This window comes from Tamandua tetradactyla, chromosome 18 (genome assembly GCF_023851605.1).
Source record: "Tamandua tetradactyla isolate mTamTet1 chromosome 18, mTamTet1.pri, whole genome shotgun sequence".
Lineage (NCBI taxonomy): Eukaryota > Metazoa > Chordata > Mammalia > Pilosa > Myrmecophagidae > Tamandua > Tamandua tetradactyla.
In genome coordinates, this window is record NC_135344.1 from 12,070,303 (window position 1) to 12,085,319 (window position 15,017).

The window sequence follows — 15,017 nt, forward strand, 5'->3', positions numbered from 1 at the left end:
TCTGGTCCTTTCTTCATCTCTCCTTCTAACCATCTCAGCTTCTCAAAAGTCAGCAATAGTGTCAGACTTTGGATTTCTGTTACCTGTGTATGCCCTATCATTGCTTATTTTCCTTCTCTAGAATTAAAGTCCTGTACCGCCTAATGCCCAATGACTGAGAACCATTATTTTTTATATTTTGTGCAGCTTTCTAGTTGCTTTTTTTTGGCATGTGGGGGTCATGCCTTGTATTCCATCATGGTCTGAAGTGGAAGTTTTGAATAGGCTTTTAATTATATCATGTAAGCAGCTGACTTATTTGTAAGCTACAGGAGACTATGGTACAGTGAAAATTCTGGACAAACCTTAGAAGAAGCAGAGAATAGAGAGACCAGGAAGATGCCTTGTTCTTTGTTGGTTATATATATAGAAGAGATAATTTTGGAAAGCCTGGCATTTTATTATTATTTTTTGCACAGGAAGCATTTTTTGTGTGTGTGAAAAATAACTTATAAAAACACAATGAAATTTCAAAGCATACCACAATAGTCAGTTATAGAACAGGTTTCAGAGTTTGGTATGGGATGTAGTTTCATAATTTTAGATTTTTCCTTCTAGCTGTTCCAAAACACTGGAGACTGAAAGAAATATCAATATAATGAATAAGCCAGCAGTCATACTCATTTACTGAATCTTATGTTCTCTATTATAACTCTACCTTCTCCTTTGATTTTTCTCCCAATATTTAGGGGTATTTGGGTTATGCCCATTTCGACTTTGATGTTGGAAAGGGCTGTTGATTTTACGGGATGGGGGATGGAATTAGTTGATGTTCTGGTGAGGCTTGCCCCTTTGGTTTTCAGTACTTATCTGACCTAGGAACCTATCTGGAAGTTGTAGCTTTCTGGAAAGTAATCATAGTGCTTGGAACCTTTGTAGAGTCATAGATAGAGCCCTAGGTGTTCTTTAGGGTTGACAGGAATGGTTTTGGTTGGTGTTTGGCAAACCATGGTAAATAGCAATATCTAGTTGAAACTTGTATAAGAGTAGCCTCCAGAATAACCTCTAGACTCTTATTTGAACTCTCTCAGCCGCTGATACCTTATTTTGTTAAACTTCTTTTCCCCCTGTTGGTCTAGAAGGCATTGTTGATTCCCACGGTGCCAGGACCAGGCTCATCCCTGGGAGTCATATCCATGTTGCCAGGGAGACTTTCAACCCTGGATGTCATGTCCTATATAGGGGGGAGGGTAATGATTTCACTTGAGGAGTTGGATTAAGAGGGAGAGAGGCTACATCTGAGCAACAAAAGAGGTCTACTGGAAGTAACTCTTAGGCATAACTATAGGTAGGCTTAGCTTCTCTGCTACATAACTTCATAATAGCACACAGAAAACATTTTGATAAGTGATGTTTTGATGAGTAATCATTCACATGATTAGCACATGTACTATAGCCTCAGAAATGTTATTTTACTAACATAAGAGATCTATAAATTACCAGCGTATGCCTCCATATGATAGAAAACCATATTATTTCTTTTTACATTTCAATAGATTATATATAACTTGTCATTTTATGTTGTTTTGAAGTATGCCTTTCTTTATTGATGTGAAATTCATATAACATAAAATTATTTTATAGTGAACATTTATAGTGGCATTTAGTATATTTATGGTGTTGTACAACCACCATTTCTATCTAGTTCCAAACTCTTTTCATCACTCCAAAAGAAAACTCTGTGCCTGTTAAGTAGTTGCTCCCTTTTCCTCCCTCCCTGTCATTTTGTGTCTTTTGTTTTGAAATGTCTTCTGATAAGTTTGTCCATTGCTTGAAGATGCGGTAATGTCTTCTCTGTAAATATAAATTGGTAACTTAAACGTATATTTCATGTTTTTTTTGCCTTGCTAGGAGCTAGAAGCAAAATTTGGTAATCATAAAAATATATATTTACCCTCCGTGGTTACTGGATTTTCTTTCTCTTTATGTTATTCTGATCTTTGTATGTTTTATTAAACTTTATTGCAAAGTGGCTCAAATCTTTTTTAGAAGAGGCTAGAATGTAAAATATAAAATAAAAGGAAATGCTGATGTTTACTTAGTAGCAATACTTGTGTTTCAAAAAACCCAAATGTTTAGAAATATAAACCTGAAAAAGAGAAACAAATACTTTCTAATAGGCATAATATGTTGTTTCTACTCCCTTCATTTCTTAACAATTAGGGATTATAGTTTTTAACCTTAGTTTTTCTTTAATCCTTAAGGTTATCACACTATTTTGTAGTATTTTTAGAAGATTTTTACATATTGAAGGTTTTCAGAAAGTGAATTTTTCCTCTGAAGTGTGAAGAATGCTTTATTGGTTGCTTCTTAAATTAAATTTTCTTGGCCAGAACATTTATCTCTAAAAGTCAGTGGTTCTCTTTTAAATTCTGGCTGCTGATCTTTTATGATTCAATGAATTATTTTTATTTTAAAGGTTAAATCTGTTGTATAAATGCCAATTGCTATATTAGAAATGTTAAGTAAAACAGTACTGCTTGCAAGTATTTTTGATTTACTTTTGTGTGTTTAAAGAGAATAAATGTCTCCTAGAAAAATCTCATTTTTTCAGCTATATATTAATAGAAGCAACTAAGTGAAATTTTAATTTCTGTACTTTTGCCAATTTTAAGAAGATAGAAGCGGTATTGTTGTTGGGTCATTGGAGAAACAAAACTATAAGTGTGTTGTTACCAATTCGGAAATTAAATAACTATGAATATAAAATCAAATCTCTAGGTATTTCCAAATAGTGATAACATCAATTATGTCTAGCACTCTATAACTCAGCTTGTATAAACATATTAAAAGGAAATCCTCCCCCTTCTCCCCATTATATTGAATATTTTAATTTTACTTGAAGTAAATAGAAGAAAAAAAAATGTATTCACCAAAATTATTATATTTTATTAAAATGAAAAATGTATTAATAGGTATGTGAAAAATTAGGTTGATATAAAGGATTTCACCTCTACTTACCCCTCCATGAAATCAAATCTGGTCATGTTTTTTCCTTATTTACATGATGAGTTAATTTCAAGGAGAAAGTTTTTTCACCTCATGCCAAATAACCTTACACTCCCAGGTGTGGTCATGTCTTTTCTCTGTATCACTCTTGTCATTGCAATGCCATCTAAAAGCAGTCTCCTTCTGTATGACTCATTGCTTTTGAATTCTCATCTGATTTGCTGTAAGCTGGTAACTTAGCTATCTAGGTGTATCAGTCAGGGTTCTCCAGAGAAACTAAACTAACAGTATATATGTATGTATATGTATACATTAAGAAATTTATTATAAAGAATTGGTTTATGTGACCATGGGAGCTGGCAATTCTAGGGTAGGCTGCAGGCTGGAAAATCTTGTAAAGGTGATGTTGAAGTCCTGAGTCCTGAAGCTGGCATGCTGGAAATTCTGGCAAGATTCAATGTTGAAGTCTTGAGGCAGAGATTCTTCAGACCTCTGGAACTCTCAGATTTTGCTGTTAAGACTGATTAGATGAGGCCCACACACATTATGAAAGATAATTTCCTTTACGTAAGATGCAAATCCCATCCACAGATTATCTCCTCAGTAACAGCTAGGCCTGTATTTGACCTAACAACTGGGCGCCATAACCTAGCTAAGCTGATACGTGAATGTAACCATCACATTAGGTATGTTGGAGGGATTGCTGGTTGGTGTTTAAGTGACGCTGAGAAGATTGTGAAATAATGAAGAGAAGGGCTTTGTACCCAGTAAGGGCTGTTAGCGTAATTGAATCAGATTGTAGCTTTATAATTTGGTGAGTGGGATCTCTAATTTAGGGCATGTGTTCTCCGCTATATCTTCCAATCCAAAAAGACAGTTATTTTTAGTTCACCAGATGTTTCTGGATGCCTGTTATGTGTAGGTTCAAGATGAGCAAGATATAGTTGTTTTCAATCTTGTGGGAGATAGAGGATTAATGTGACACTACTAAGACAGAGATAAGCATATAGGAATAATAAAGATAGCTTATACTAAATATAGCACTTACTATATGTTAGACACTGTTTAGGCACTCTGTTTAACTCATTTCATCATCATGACCCTCCAAGATAGATAATCTCATTTCCCCCATTTTGCAGATGAAAAAGCTGAGGCACAGTTTCCTTTTCAAGGTCCCTTGTGATTCTGTTTCTAACCATTATGACTTATTGCCACGTGGTCTTTTTGAATACTACCAATCTGTCTTGGAGGGCTTTTTATAAATAATGACTGAACTGAGTCCTAAATGATGAGGAGTATGATTTGCCAAGCAGCTAAAGACAGTTTTTTTTTACTCTTACAAAGGGAAAGAGAATGAGTTGGAAAAGGGGGTGTGGTTGGTTGAAACTGCTTGGGTTGTTTGTCTTTTTGTTGTTGAGTTGTATATCTTTTTATATATTCTGGATATTAAACTCCTATAATTGGCTTCCAAATACTGTTTCCCATTGCATAGGCTGCCTTTGAACTTTTTGTTCCAGAATCCTTTAATGTACAAAAGTGTTTAATTTTGAGACGATCCTATTTATCTATTTATTTTCATTGCTTGCACTTTGAGTATAAGGTCTAGGAAACCACCTCCTATCATAAGATCTGTTAAATGTTTCCCTCTGTTTTCTTCTAAAAGTTTTATAGTCTTAGTTCTAATGTTTAGGTCTTTGACCCATTTTGAGTTAATTTTAGTATAAGGTGTGAGATGGGGGTCCTCTTCCATTCTTTTAGATATGGATATTCAGTTCTCCCAGCACCATCTATTAGGGAGATTATTCTGTCCCTGTTGAGTGGACATGGAAGCCTTGTCAAAAATCAGTTTGACTTGAGGTTCTATTTCTGAAATCTCTGTTTGATTCCTTGATCCATATGAGTTTGGACATATTGATCAATGACCATACCATGCTTTATAATATGCTTTAAAGTCAGGAAGCATGAGTTCTCCCACTTCATTCTTCTTTTTCAAGATATTTTCAGCTATTCGAGAGCACTTTCCCTCTCCAAAAATAAATTTGATAATTAGCTTTTCTGTTTCGGCAAAATATGGTATTGGAGTTTTTGTTTTTTTTTTTTAATTTTTTTTATTAATCAAAAAAAAGAAAAGAAATTAACACAGCATTTAGAAATCATTCCATTCTACACATGCACTCAGTAATTCTTAGTATCATCACATAGATGTATGATCATCATTTCTTAGTACATTTGCATCGATTTAGGAAAAGAACTAGCAAAACAGCAGAAAAAGATATAGAATGTTAATATAGAGAAGAGAATTAAAATAATAATACTAATAAAATATATATATATATATAAAAAGGAAAAAGAAAAAAACAAAAACAAAAGATACAAACACACAAACAAACAAAAAACCATATTTCAGGTGCAGCTTCATTCAGTGTTCCAACCTAGTTACATTACACTTAGGTATTATTGTGCTGTCCATTTTTGAGTTTTTGTATCTAGTCCTGTTGCACAGTCTGTATCCCTTCAGCTCCAATTACCCATTATCTTACCCTGTTTCTAACTCCTGCTGGTCTCTGTTACCAATGATATATTCCAAGCTGATTCTCGAATGTTGATTCACATCAGTGGGACCATACAGTATTTGTCCTTTAATTTTGGGCTAGACTCACTCAGCATAATGTTCTCTAGGTCCATCCATGTTATTACATGCTTCATAAGTTTAGTCTGTCTTAAAGCTGCATAATATTCCATTGTAGGTATACGCCACAGTTTGTTTAGCCACTCGTCTGTTGATGGACATTTTGGCTGTTTCCATCTCTTTGCAATTGTGGATAATGCTGCTATAAACACTGGTGTGCAAATGTCCGTCTGTGTCTTTGCCCTTAAGTCCTTTGAGTAGATACCTAGCAGTGGTATTGCTGGGTCATAATCCATTCTGCCATTCTATGTCTTTTGATTGGGAAATTCAGTCCATTAACTTTTAGTGTCATTACTGTTTGGATAATATTTTCCTCTACCATTTTGGCTTTTGTATTATATATATCATATCTGATTTTCCTTCTTTCTACACTTTATTCCATACCTCTCTCTTCTGTCTTTTCGTATCTGACTCTAGTGCTCCCTTTAGTATTTCTTGCAGAGCTGGTCTCTTGGTCACAAATTCTCTCAGTGACTTTTTGTCTATAAATGTTTTAATTTCTCCCTCATTTTTGAAGGACAATTTTGCTGGATATAGGAGTCTTGGTTGGCAGTTTTTCTCTTTTAGTAATTTAAATATATCATCCCACTGTCTTCTAGCTTCCATGGTTTCTGCTGAGAAATCTACACATAGTCTTATTGGGTTTCCCTTGTATGTGACAGATTGTTTTTCTCTTGCTGCTTTCAAGATCCTCTCTTTCTCTTTGACCTCTGACATTCTAACTAGTAAATGTCTTGGAGAACGCCTATTTGGGTCTATTCTCTTTGGGGTGCGCTGCACTTCTTGGATCTGTATATTTAGGTCTTTCATAAGAGTTGGGAAATTTTCAGTGATAATTTCTTCCATTAGTTTTTCTCCTCCTTTTCCCTTCTCTTCTCCTTCTGGGACACCCACAACACGTATATTTGTGCGCTTCATATTGTCATTCAGTTCCCTGATTCCCTGCTCAAGTTTTTCCATTCTTTTCCCTATAGTTTCTGTTTCTTTTTGGAATTCAGATGTTCCATCCTCCAGTTCACTAATTGTAGCTTCTGTCTCTTTAGATCTACCATTGTAGGTATCCATTGTTTTTTTCCATTTTTTCTTCTTTGTCCTTCACTCCCACAAGTTCTGTGATTTGTTTTTTCAGATTTTCTCTTTCTTCTTTTTGTTCAGCCCATGTCTTCTTCATGTCCTCCCTCAATTTATTGATTTGGTTTTTGAAGAGTTTTTCCATTTCTGTTCGTATATTCAGCATTAGTTGTCTCAGCTCCTGTATCTCATTTGAACTATTGGTTTGTTCCTTTGATTGGGCCATATCTTCAATTTTCCGAGCGTCATCCATTATTTTCTGCTGGTGTCTGGGCATTTGATCAGATTTCCCTGGGTGTGGGACCCAGCTGGTTGAAAGGTTTTTCTGTGGAATCTCTGGGCTCTGTTTTTCTTTTCCTGCCCAGTAGGTGGCGCTCGTGGCGGTCGTTTGTCTGCGGGGCAGTCGGCCTGGGAAACCGCGCGTGGAGGCGGGGGTCGCTGGCCGCGGCTTGGGGGAGTGCCGGTCCAAATTGCCCAGCTGGCCCGAGACGCCAAGCGTGACGGGAGGGCCCCGCTATCCAATGTTCCCAGTCAGACCGGGGAGCCACGTGCGTGGAGGGGACCCCAGTTGCCAGCCGCCCCAGCTGGGAAAACGTGCGCCCCTCGGGTATCTCACCGCAGCGGATTCTCCCTGCCCGTTCAGCCGTTCCAGAATGGGGTACGCTGTCTTTTTGGTCTCTGTCGTGACTCCGGGAGCTGTTTTGTATTGTTTCTGTTTCTTTAGTTGCTTTTCTGGAGGAGGAACTAAGATCCGCGCGTCTTACTAAGCCGCCATCTTCTCCGGAAGTCGCTATTGGAGTTTTGATTGGTATTGCATTAAATCAATTTGGTGAATTTGGGCAGAATTGATATCTTAATGACATTTAGCCTTCAAGTTCATGAACATAAAATGTCTTTCCATTTGAGTAGGCCTTCTTTGGTTTCTTTTAGTAATGTTTTGTAGTTTTCTGTGTACAAGTCCATTATATCCTTGGTTAAGTTTATTCCTAGATATTTGATTATTTTAGTTGCTATTTTGAATGGAATTTTTTTCTTGATTACCTCCTTGAATAGCTCAATACTAGTATATAGAAACCCTACTGATTTTTATGATCTTGTATCCCACCATTTTGCTGAACTCATTTCTTTTTTTTTTTTAACTTTTTTTAATTGTATAGTATAACATATATACAAAGCAGAGACATAAATAAAACAATAGTTTTTGAAGCACTCTTCAACAAGTAGTTGCAGGACAGATCCCAGAGTTTGTTATGGGCTACCGTACGATCCTCTCATATTTTTCCTTCAAGCTGCTCCAGAATATAGGATGCTAGAGGACTTAAATTGTCATCACAATAGACTTTTTTTCCTTCTTTTTTTGTTGAAAATAACATATATACAAAAAAAGCTATAAATTTCAAAGTGCAGCACCACAATTAGTTGTAGACCATATTTCAGAGTTTGACATGGGTTACAATTTCACAATTCTAGGTTTTTCCTTCTAGCTGCTCTAAAATACTGGTGACTAAAAGAGATATCAATTTAATGATTCAGCGTTCATACTCATTTATTAAATAAAGATATTTTTAAAAGACCCAAGTTTAATTTTTTAAAAAATTTATTTATTAATTAAAAAAATTTAACAAATGAAATAAAACATTAACACAATCAGTAATTCACAATATCATCACTTAGTTGCATATTCATCATTTCTAGAATATTTGCATTAATTCAGAAAAAGAAATAAAAAGACAATAGAAAAAGAAATAAAACGAACACAGGAAAGAAAGAAAAAAAAAAGATTATACCTACCATACTCCTTACCCCCACTTTCACTGATCACTAGCATTTCAAACTAAATTTATTTTAACATTTGTTCCCCGTATTATTTATTTTTATTCCATATGTTCTACTTGTTTGTTGACAAGGTAGATAAAAGGAGCATCAGACACAAGGTTTTCACCATCACACAGTCACATTGTGACAGCTATATCATCATTATTCAGTCATCATCAAGAAACATGGCTACTGGAACACAGCTCTACATTTTCAGGCAGTTCCCTCCAGACCCTCCATTACATCTTGAATAACAAGATGATATCTACTCAATGCATAAGAATAACCTCCAGGATAACCTCTAGACTCTGTTTGGAATCTCTCAGCCATTGACACTTTGTCTCATTTGCCTCTTCCCCCTTTTGGTCGCGAAGGTTTTCTCAATCCCTTGATGCTGAGTCTCAGCTCATTCTAGGGTTTTTCTCAATCCCTTGATGCTGAGTCTCAGCTCATTCTAGGATTTCTGTCCTTCTGTCCCACGTTGCCAGAAAGGTCCACACCCCTGGGAGTCATGTCCCACGTAGACAGGGGGAGGGTGGTGAGGAGATTGCTTGTTGTGTTGGCTGGAGAGAGGCGCCATATCTGAGCAACAAAAGAGGCTCTCTTGGGGGTGACTCTTAGGCCTAATTTTTAAGTAGGCTTGACCTATCCTTTGTGGGGTTAAGTTTCATATGAACAAACCCCAAGACTGGGAGCTCAGCCTGTAGCTTTGGCTGTCCACACTGCTTGTGAGAATATCAAGAATTCAACTTGGGGAAGTTGAATTTCTCCCCGTTCTCACCATTCCCCGAAGGAGGCTTTGCAGATACTTTTCCACTCACTGATCGAATCACTCTGGGATTCATCGGGGCATCACTCAGGACAAACCAACAAAATCTCATGTCCTACCTGAGATTCCAAGTACTTATGGTGTTCAATCAAACTATCTACATAAGTTATATGAGGAAATGCACTAGTCAAAATATAAATTTTGTACCAAATAAACATTTTTTGCTTTAGCCTCACTGAACTCCTTTCTTAGTTCCAGTAGCTTTGCCATAGTTTTTCTGGGACCTTTGAAGTATAGGATGATGTCGTCTCCAAAAGGTTAGTTTTACTTCTTCCTTTCCAATTTGGATGCCTTTTGTTCCTTTTTCTTACCTGATTGTTCTAGCTGCAATTTCTAGCATAATGTTGAATAACAATGGTGACAGTGGGTGGGCATCCTTGCCCTGTTCCCGATCCTAGAGGGAAGGCTTTCAGTCTCTTATAGTTTGAATAATGTCAGCTGTGGATTTTACATTTATGTTGTTTATCATGTTGAGGAATTTTTCTTCTGTTCCTGTTTTTCAAAATGTTTTTATGAAGAGAGGATCCTGGATTTTGTCAAATGTCTTTTCTGCATCAGTCGAGATGATATGTGGTTTTTCCCTTTTGATTTGGTAATGTGCTGTATTACATTAATTTATTTTCTTGTGTTGAACTATCCTTGCACGCTTGGGATAAAACCCACTTGGTTCTGGTGTCTAATTCTTTTTTTTTTTTCAATATTTTTATTGAGAAATATCCACATGTACAGCTCAACCATATTATGTAATCAGTGACTCACAAAATCATCACATAATTGTGTATTCTATGATCATTTTTAGAGCATTTGCATCACTCCAGAAAAAGAAATAAAAAGAAAAAATAAGAACTCACACATCCCATAACCCTCACCCCGCCCTCTCATTGACCTGCGGTATTTCAGTCTACCCAAATTTTACCCTGTATTTTCCCCTATTGTTTATTTATTTATTTATTTTACTTATCTGTCTGTATCCTGGATAAAAGGAGCATCATCAGACACATGGTTTTCACAGTCACACTGTCATATTGTAAAAGCTATATAGGTATTCAGTCTTCATCAAGAATTAGAGCTACTGGAACACAGTTAAACAGTTTCATGTACTTCCCTCTAGCCATTCTAATACACCATAAACTAAAAACGGATATCTTTATAATGCACAAGAATAACCTCCAGGATAATCTCCCGACTCTGTTTGAAATCTCTCAGCCACTAGATTTTATTTTGTCTCATTTCTGTCTTCCCCCTTTTGGTCAAGAATTCTTTGTCATTCTAATGATGTTGGGTCCTGGCTTATCCCCAGGAGTTCCATCCCACGTTGTCAGGGAGATTCTCACCCCTGGGAGTCATGTCCACATTGCTGGGCTGGGGGCCTGGCAGTAAGTTCACCTGTGGAGTTGGCTTAGAGAGAGGCCACATCTGAGCAACAAAAGAGACCAGGGGTGACTCAGGCATAATTATCAGTAGATTTAGCCTCTGCTTTGCAGGAATAAACTTCATAGGGGCAACCCCAAGAAAGGGCTCAGCCTATTGAATTGGTTGACCCCACTGCTTGTGAGAATATCAGGAATTTCCCAGATGGAAAAGTTTAATAGTTCTTCCTTTCTTCCCAGTCCCCCAAGGGGACTTTGAAAATACTTTTTTATGCTCTGCCCAGATTACTTTGGGATATATCAAGGCATCACGCTAACCTGTACAAAAACTCTTTATTATGGTTCATCATTATATATTGTTTATTTTTTATTGGTTTTAAGTTAGGATTCATTAAATTAAATAATAAAAAAATTTTTTTAAATTGAGATGCGCTCATTGTATCATGCTTTTATATCAGTAGGTTTTGGTTATTCTCATAGAAAAGAATGCATTTTTATTTTGCTTTGCTTTTGTTTTATTTAGTGATAGTAATTTAAATTGTTCTCGTGACATTTGTATGCTGGCCTCTAAAACTGATTGTTTTCTTCTGTTTGGTATTTAAATGTTTTCAGAAAGAGAAACTCCTTCTAGTGTTGGGGTCACTTGGAGAAACCATGTCTCACCATAAAAGTGGTGTCAGTTCGGAACAACCAGAGGTGATGCTAGTGCACCACAGAATGGCCTTTATCAGCATTTCACTTTTTACAGTCCGACTGTTACAAACACTTCTTCCTGTGGAAAAGGTAAGGCAGGCAACATTACTACTTTTTTTATTTTCAAAGGGAGAAATAGTTCACTACTAGGTACACAGCAGGAGGCCAGATGGCCCATTGTCCCAAAATCTGTCTCCCCTATCTGCAGCAACTCTGATAGTCCACAGAGTCAAAAGATAGGCAAGTTCTAGGACAATGAACTCAGTGCCCCGAGATGATTTAATTAAAGGTGATCCAGCTGTTGTTCATGTGCAGACTGACCACATGCCCAGCCATAGAATGTATGCAAGAAATTGGCAGTCCCAATATGATGATGGGTGTGATTTTTAGTATCACAATGAGGCACAGGTAACATTGCTTTTTTATAGTTTACTGAATGTTGTAAACAAGTACTCTGTTGCAAATTACTTCTGATCATTTTGTGGTATGAATGCATTCTACTTTAGACCATTTTAGAAATAAATACAGGTACAAAGAGTATATGGAAAAATGTAGAAACTGAGAAACAGTTAACAGTTTTGAACAATTCTGTCTAATTATTTGATAGAAAGTTTTTTTAATTTGGCAGTTGTTTTTATGGCGTGTGCTTTATTGCAATTCGGAACATTGTTAATTCCTTCATTTATTCAGTGAATATTTATTAATTGCCTTATGGTGGACTGGCATTATTAGATGCTGAGATATAAACTGAATAAGTTAGAATTGGCCCCTGGTCTCATGGAACTGTAGTCTTGTGCACAATGCTGATATTTAATATAAACATAGATGTATTTGACTACCCAGTTTCATTTTTTTAGTTACTTCAGCATCCATTTGAGGGGTAGGGATCATGTCTCTTATACTATTACAGCTTTTGCCCATTACGCCTTCCTCTGTGTGAGGCATGTAGCAAACCTGATAAGTACTTGATGTGTGTGTGTGTTCGTGAGTGTGTGTTGTGTACACTAGATTTACTTGATGTATATTTTAATTGAATGAAAATCATTGAAATCCCGCTCTCTACGGGAGTGTGTCTTCTTGGTTCTCATCATTCATATCAGTTTAGCTTTTCCTTCTCTATTGTTCAGTGCCTGCTGTTGATGTCTTTTCTCATTCTTCATTTCCCAAGTTCTTTGACATGCAAATAATAATTAAAAATTTTTTCATTACTTATTATTATATGGTACTTATTTTCCATTTCACTAAGCACTTCATAAATTTTAATGGATAGTAACATTTTACTATAATTTGCATAACCATTTTTCTAATAATTAAGCATATAGATGATTTCTAATGTTTTGATAAATAATGCTATTAGATATCTATACAATTTTACTCATATTTTGTATTCTTAAGTGCCTTATAGGAGCACTATTGGTTCACAGGTTGTCAAATGCTCAAACCAAACTTTTACTTTAAGCATGATTTTAAAATAATACATTTCTACATGTTTTATCATTTTTTTAATTGCATACATAATCCATTTTTATTGTAGAAAGAAATGTACATATGAGAAAAAAGATCATTTATAGATAACCACTTAGCACCTAGTATATTATCTTTCCAGATTTATTTCTGTACATATATACATATGTAAACATTTTTATACTAACATGACCATACAGTAAATACCATCTATAATGGTAACTTGGTGTCAATATAGATGATATGTTATTTGGTGTCAATACAGAATTGCATCGTTCTCTTGTATGGATGTACCAAAATTTACTGAATTCCCTGTCATTAGGCATTTCTGTTTCACTAATTTTTAGACATTGTAAACAATGCCCCAAGCAACATCTCTGTATCACTAACTATAGTATAATTATTTCCTTATGATAGTCCTAGGAAATAGAAGGCATAAGGCTTATTAATGTTCGTAAGGCTTTAAGCTGTGTCTGTCACATCTTACTTCCATACAAATTCCTCTGTATAGCCAGTGCCCAAGCTACAGCTCTCAGCACAGGTGAAAACAGCCAGGACACCCCAGTCAACGCTCCTGCCCAGTCTGTCGGCCTTTAGGTAGTTGAGCAGCTGAGGCATAACCTGGAATTCAAATATTCTCTTGGCACCACAAGGGCAATTTGGAATATCCTTTTCTTCAGGGATATTTTCACCAGAAATCCAGGTGGGGGCAATCCCTCTGCCATATCTGAGAATCTGTTCTGGTTCAAGGGCAATTAGAGTTTTAAACTTCTGGAAAATTTTATCTTCCTTGGATTCATGTTTTGCCAGAGAATCCAGTTCTTCCTCGAGTGCTTCATCCATGCTCCCTATAAGCTCTGAGGCGACTTCCTTTTCCAGAACTTCAGGAGGGTACTCATCTTCTGTTTCAATTACAATTTCAAATTCTGGAAAAAGGAAGCTGTGATCTGGGATTTTATCATCCAAAATATCTGATGGTGCACAAGCCTGCTTATGTCCCAGTTTCCAATCTAGAGTCTGATGCTCCTTACTGCAGTAATGTGCCTGATGACACCTGGAGCACGTTTTTAGGCCTAAGCATCCACAAACCTTGCAGAGATGAGTGCCAGACTTCAGCTGGAGACAGATTCTGATTCAGGGGGTGGATTTTCAGAGGGTGGCTCGTAAGAGTAAAAGTCATTTTTCCTGGGTAGCTGATTCCTAAAAACGATATGGCCTGAGTCCTCTTCTATCAGCTGGACACACGTCCCTCTAACGGAGACTTTTCCTTGGTTCCTCAGTATTGTTTCGGAGTCTTCTTCTTCGCACTCCATGTTGGGTGCCAGATGTGCTTCTCGGAAACACGAAGAACAGTCTCTTTCCCTTCTTCAACGGATGCGCTGACGTTGTCTTTCACGTGCTCTACTGTTCGTAAAGCTCGTTCTCCGTGTCCCGCTCGTTCACCGTCGGCAATGGCGTCCGGGCCGACATCTTCTGCGGGCGGAGGGGTCGGACCGGGTCTCACCGTTCGCTGAGCTGTGGGCCCTGGGGGCCGGAGGAGGAGGGCGCAGACGCGAGCGCAAGGCCAGGGCCCGGCCTGGGCGAGCGGCTCCCGCAGGCCGCGGGGCGCTGCAGCCAGCGGCCGGGGAAAGGGGCACGAGGACGTGGAGGAAGACGAGGGGGAGCCGCTTCCCGCGGCGGCGGTGGCCGGCAGGAGCGAGGGAGCGCGCCGAGTGCGGGCGGACGCCGAGGGCTGGGAGGCGGGGAAGGGGCACGGAGGGGCGGTGTCCGGGCCCCGCTAGGCTCTCCCGGCCATGGCTGACGGCGAACCGGCGCCTCAAATCTCTGCCTGGCGCTGCCCGGGGCCGCGGCCCTCAGCGCGCCCTGTTTTATCATTTTTATTAAAGAATGGGTGAAAAAGTAATACATGATAAAGATAATGTGATCATATGGGGAAACTATTAAAAAGAAACACTTTTGAAAGCTTGACAAGAATACAAAGTACCAGTATGAACTGCTAATCACAGTTTCAGAAATCGTGCAGTATGATAGGTTAATTAGGGTATTTAAATTTTTAAGTGACTTTTACTACACCATCAGGAAAAAAACGTCATTAATT

General features: G+C 37.6%; 1 protein-coding gene and 1 pseudogene across 4 annotated transcripts in view; one reads left to right on the top strand and one right to left on the bottom strand.

Annotated features, from left to right (window-relative positions):
- Nucleotides 1-15,017, top strand: part of RTTN (rotatin) — a 202,798-nt gene that overhangs the window by 28,708 nt on the left and 159,073 nt on the right. For all 3 annotated transcript variants that reach the window (XM_077135252.1, XM_077135253.1, XM_077135254.1), the window contains exon 11: nucleotides 11,375-11,545. In XM_077135252.1, coding sequence (XP_076991367.1) covers nucleotides 11,375-11,545 — 171 coding nt within the window. The remainder of the gene's footprint in view (nucleotides 1-11,374; nucleotides 11,546-15,017) is intronic.
- LOC143661961 (programmed cell death protein 2-like) lies at nucleotides 11,271-14,457 on the bottom strand (annotated as a pseudogene). Its single transcript, XR_013165039.1, has 2 exons — nucleotides 13,407-14,457; nucleotides 11,271-11,534 (listed from the first exon to the last, which is right to left on the bottom strand). The product of XR_013165039.1 is annotated as a programmed cell death protein 2-like (transcript).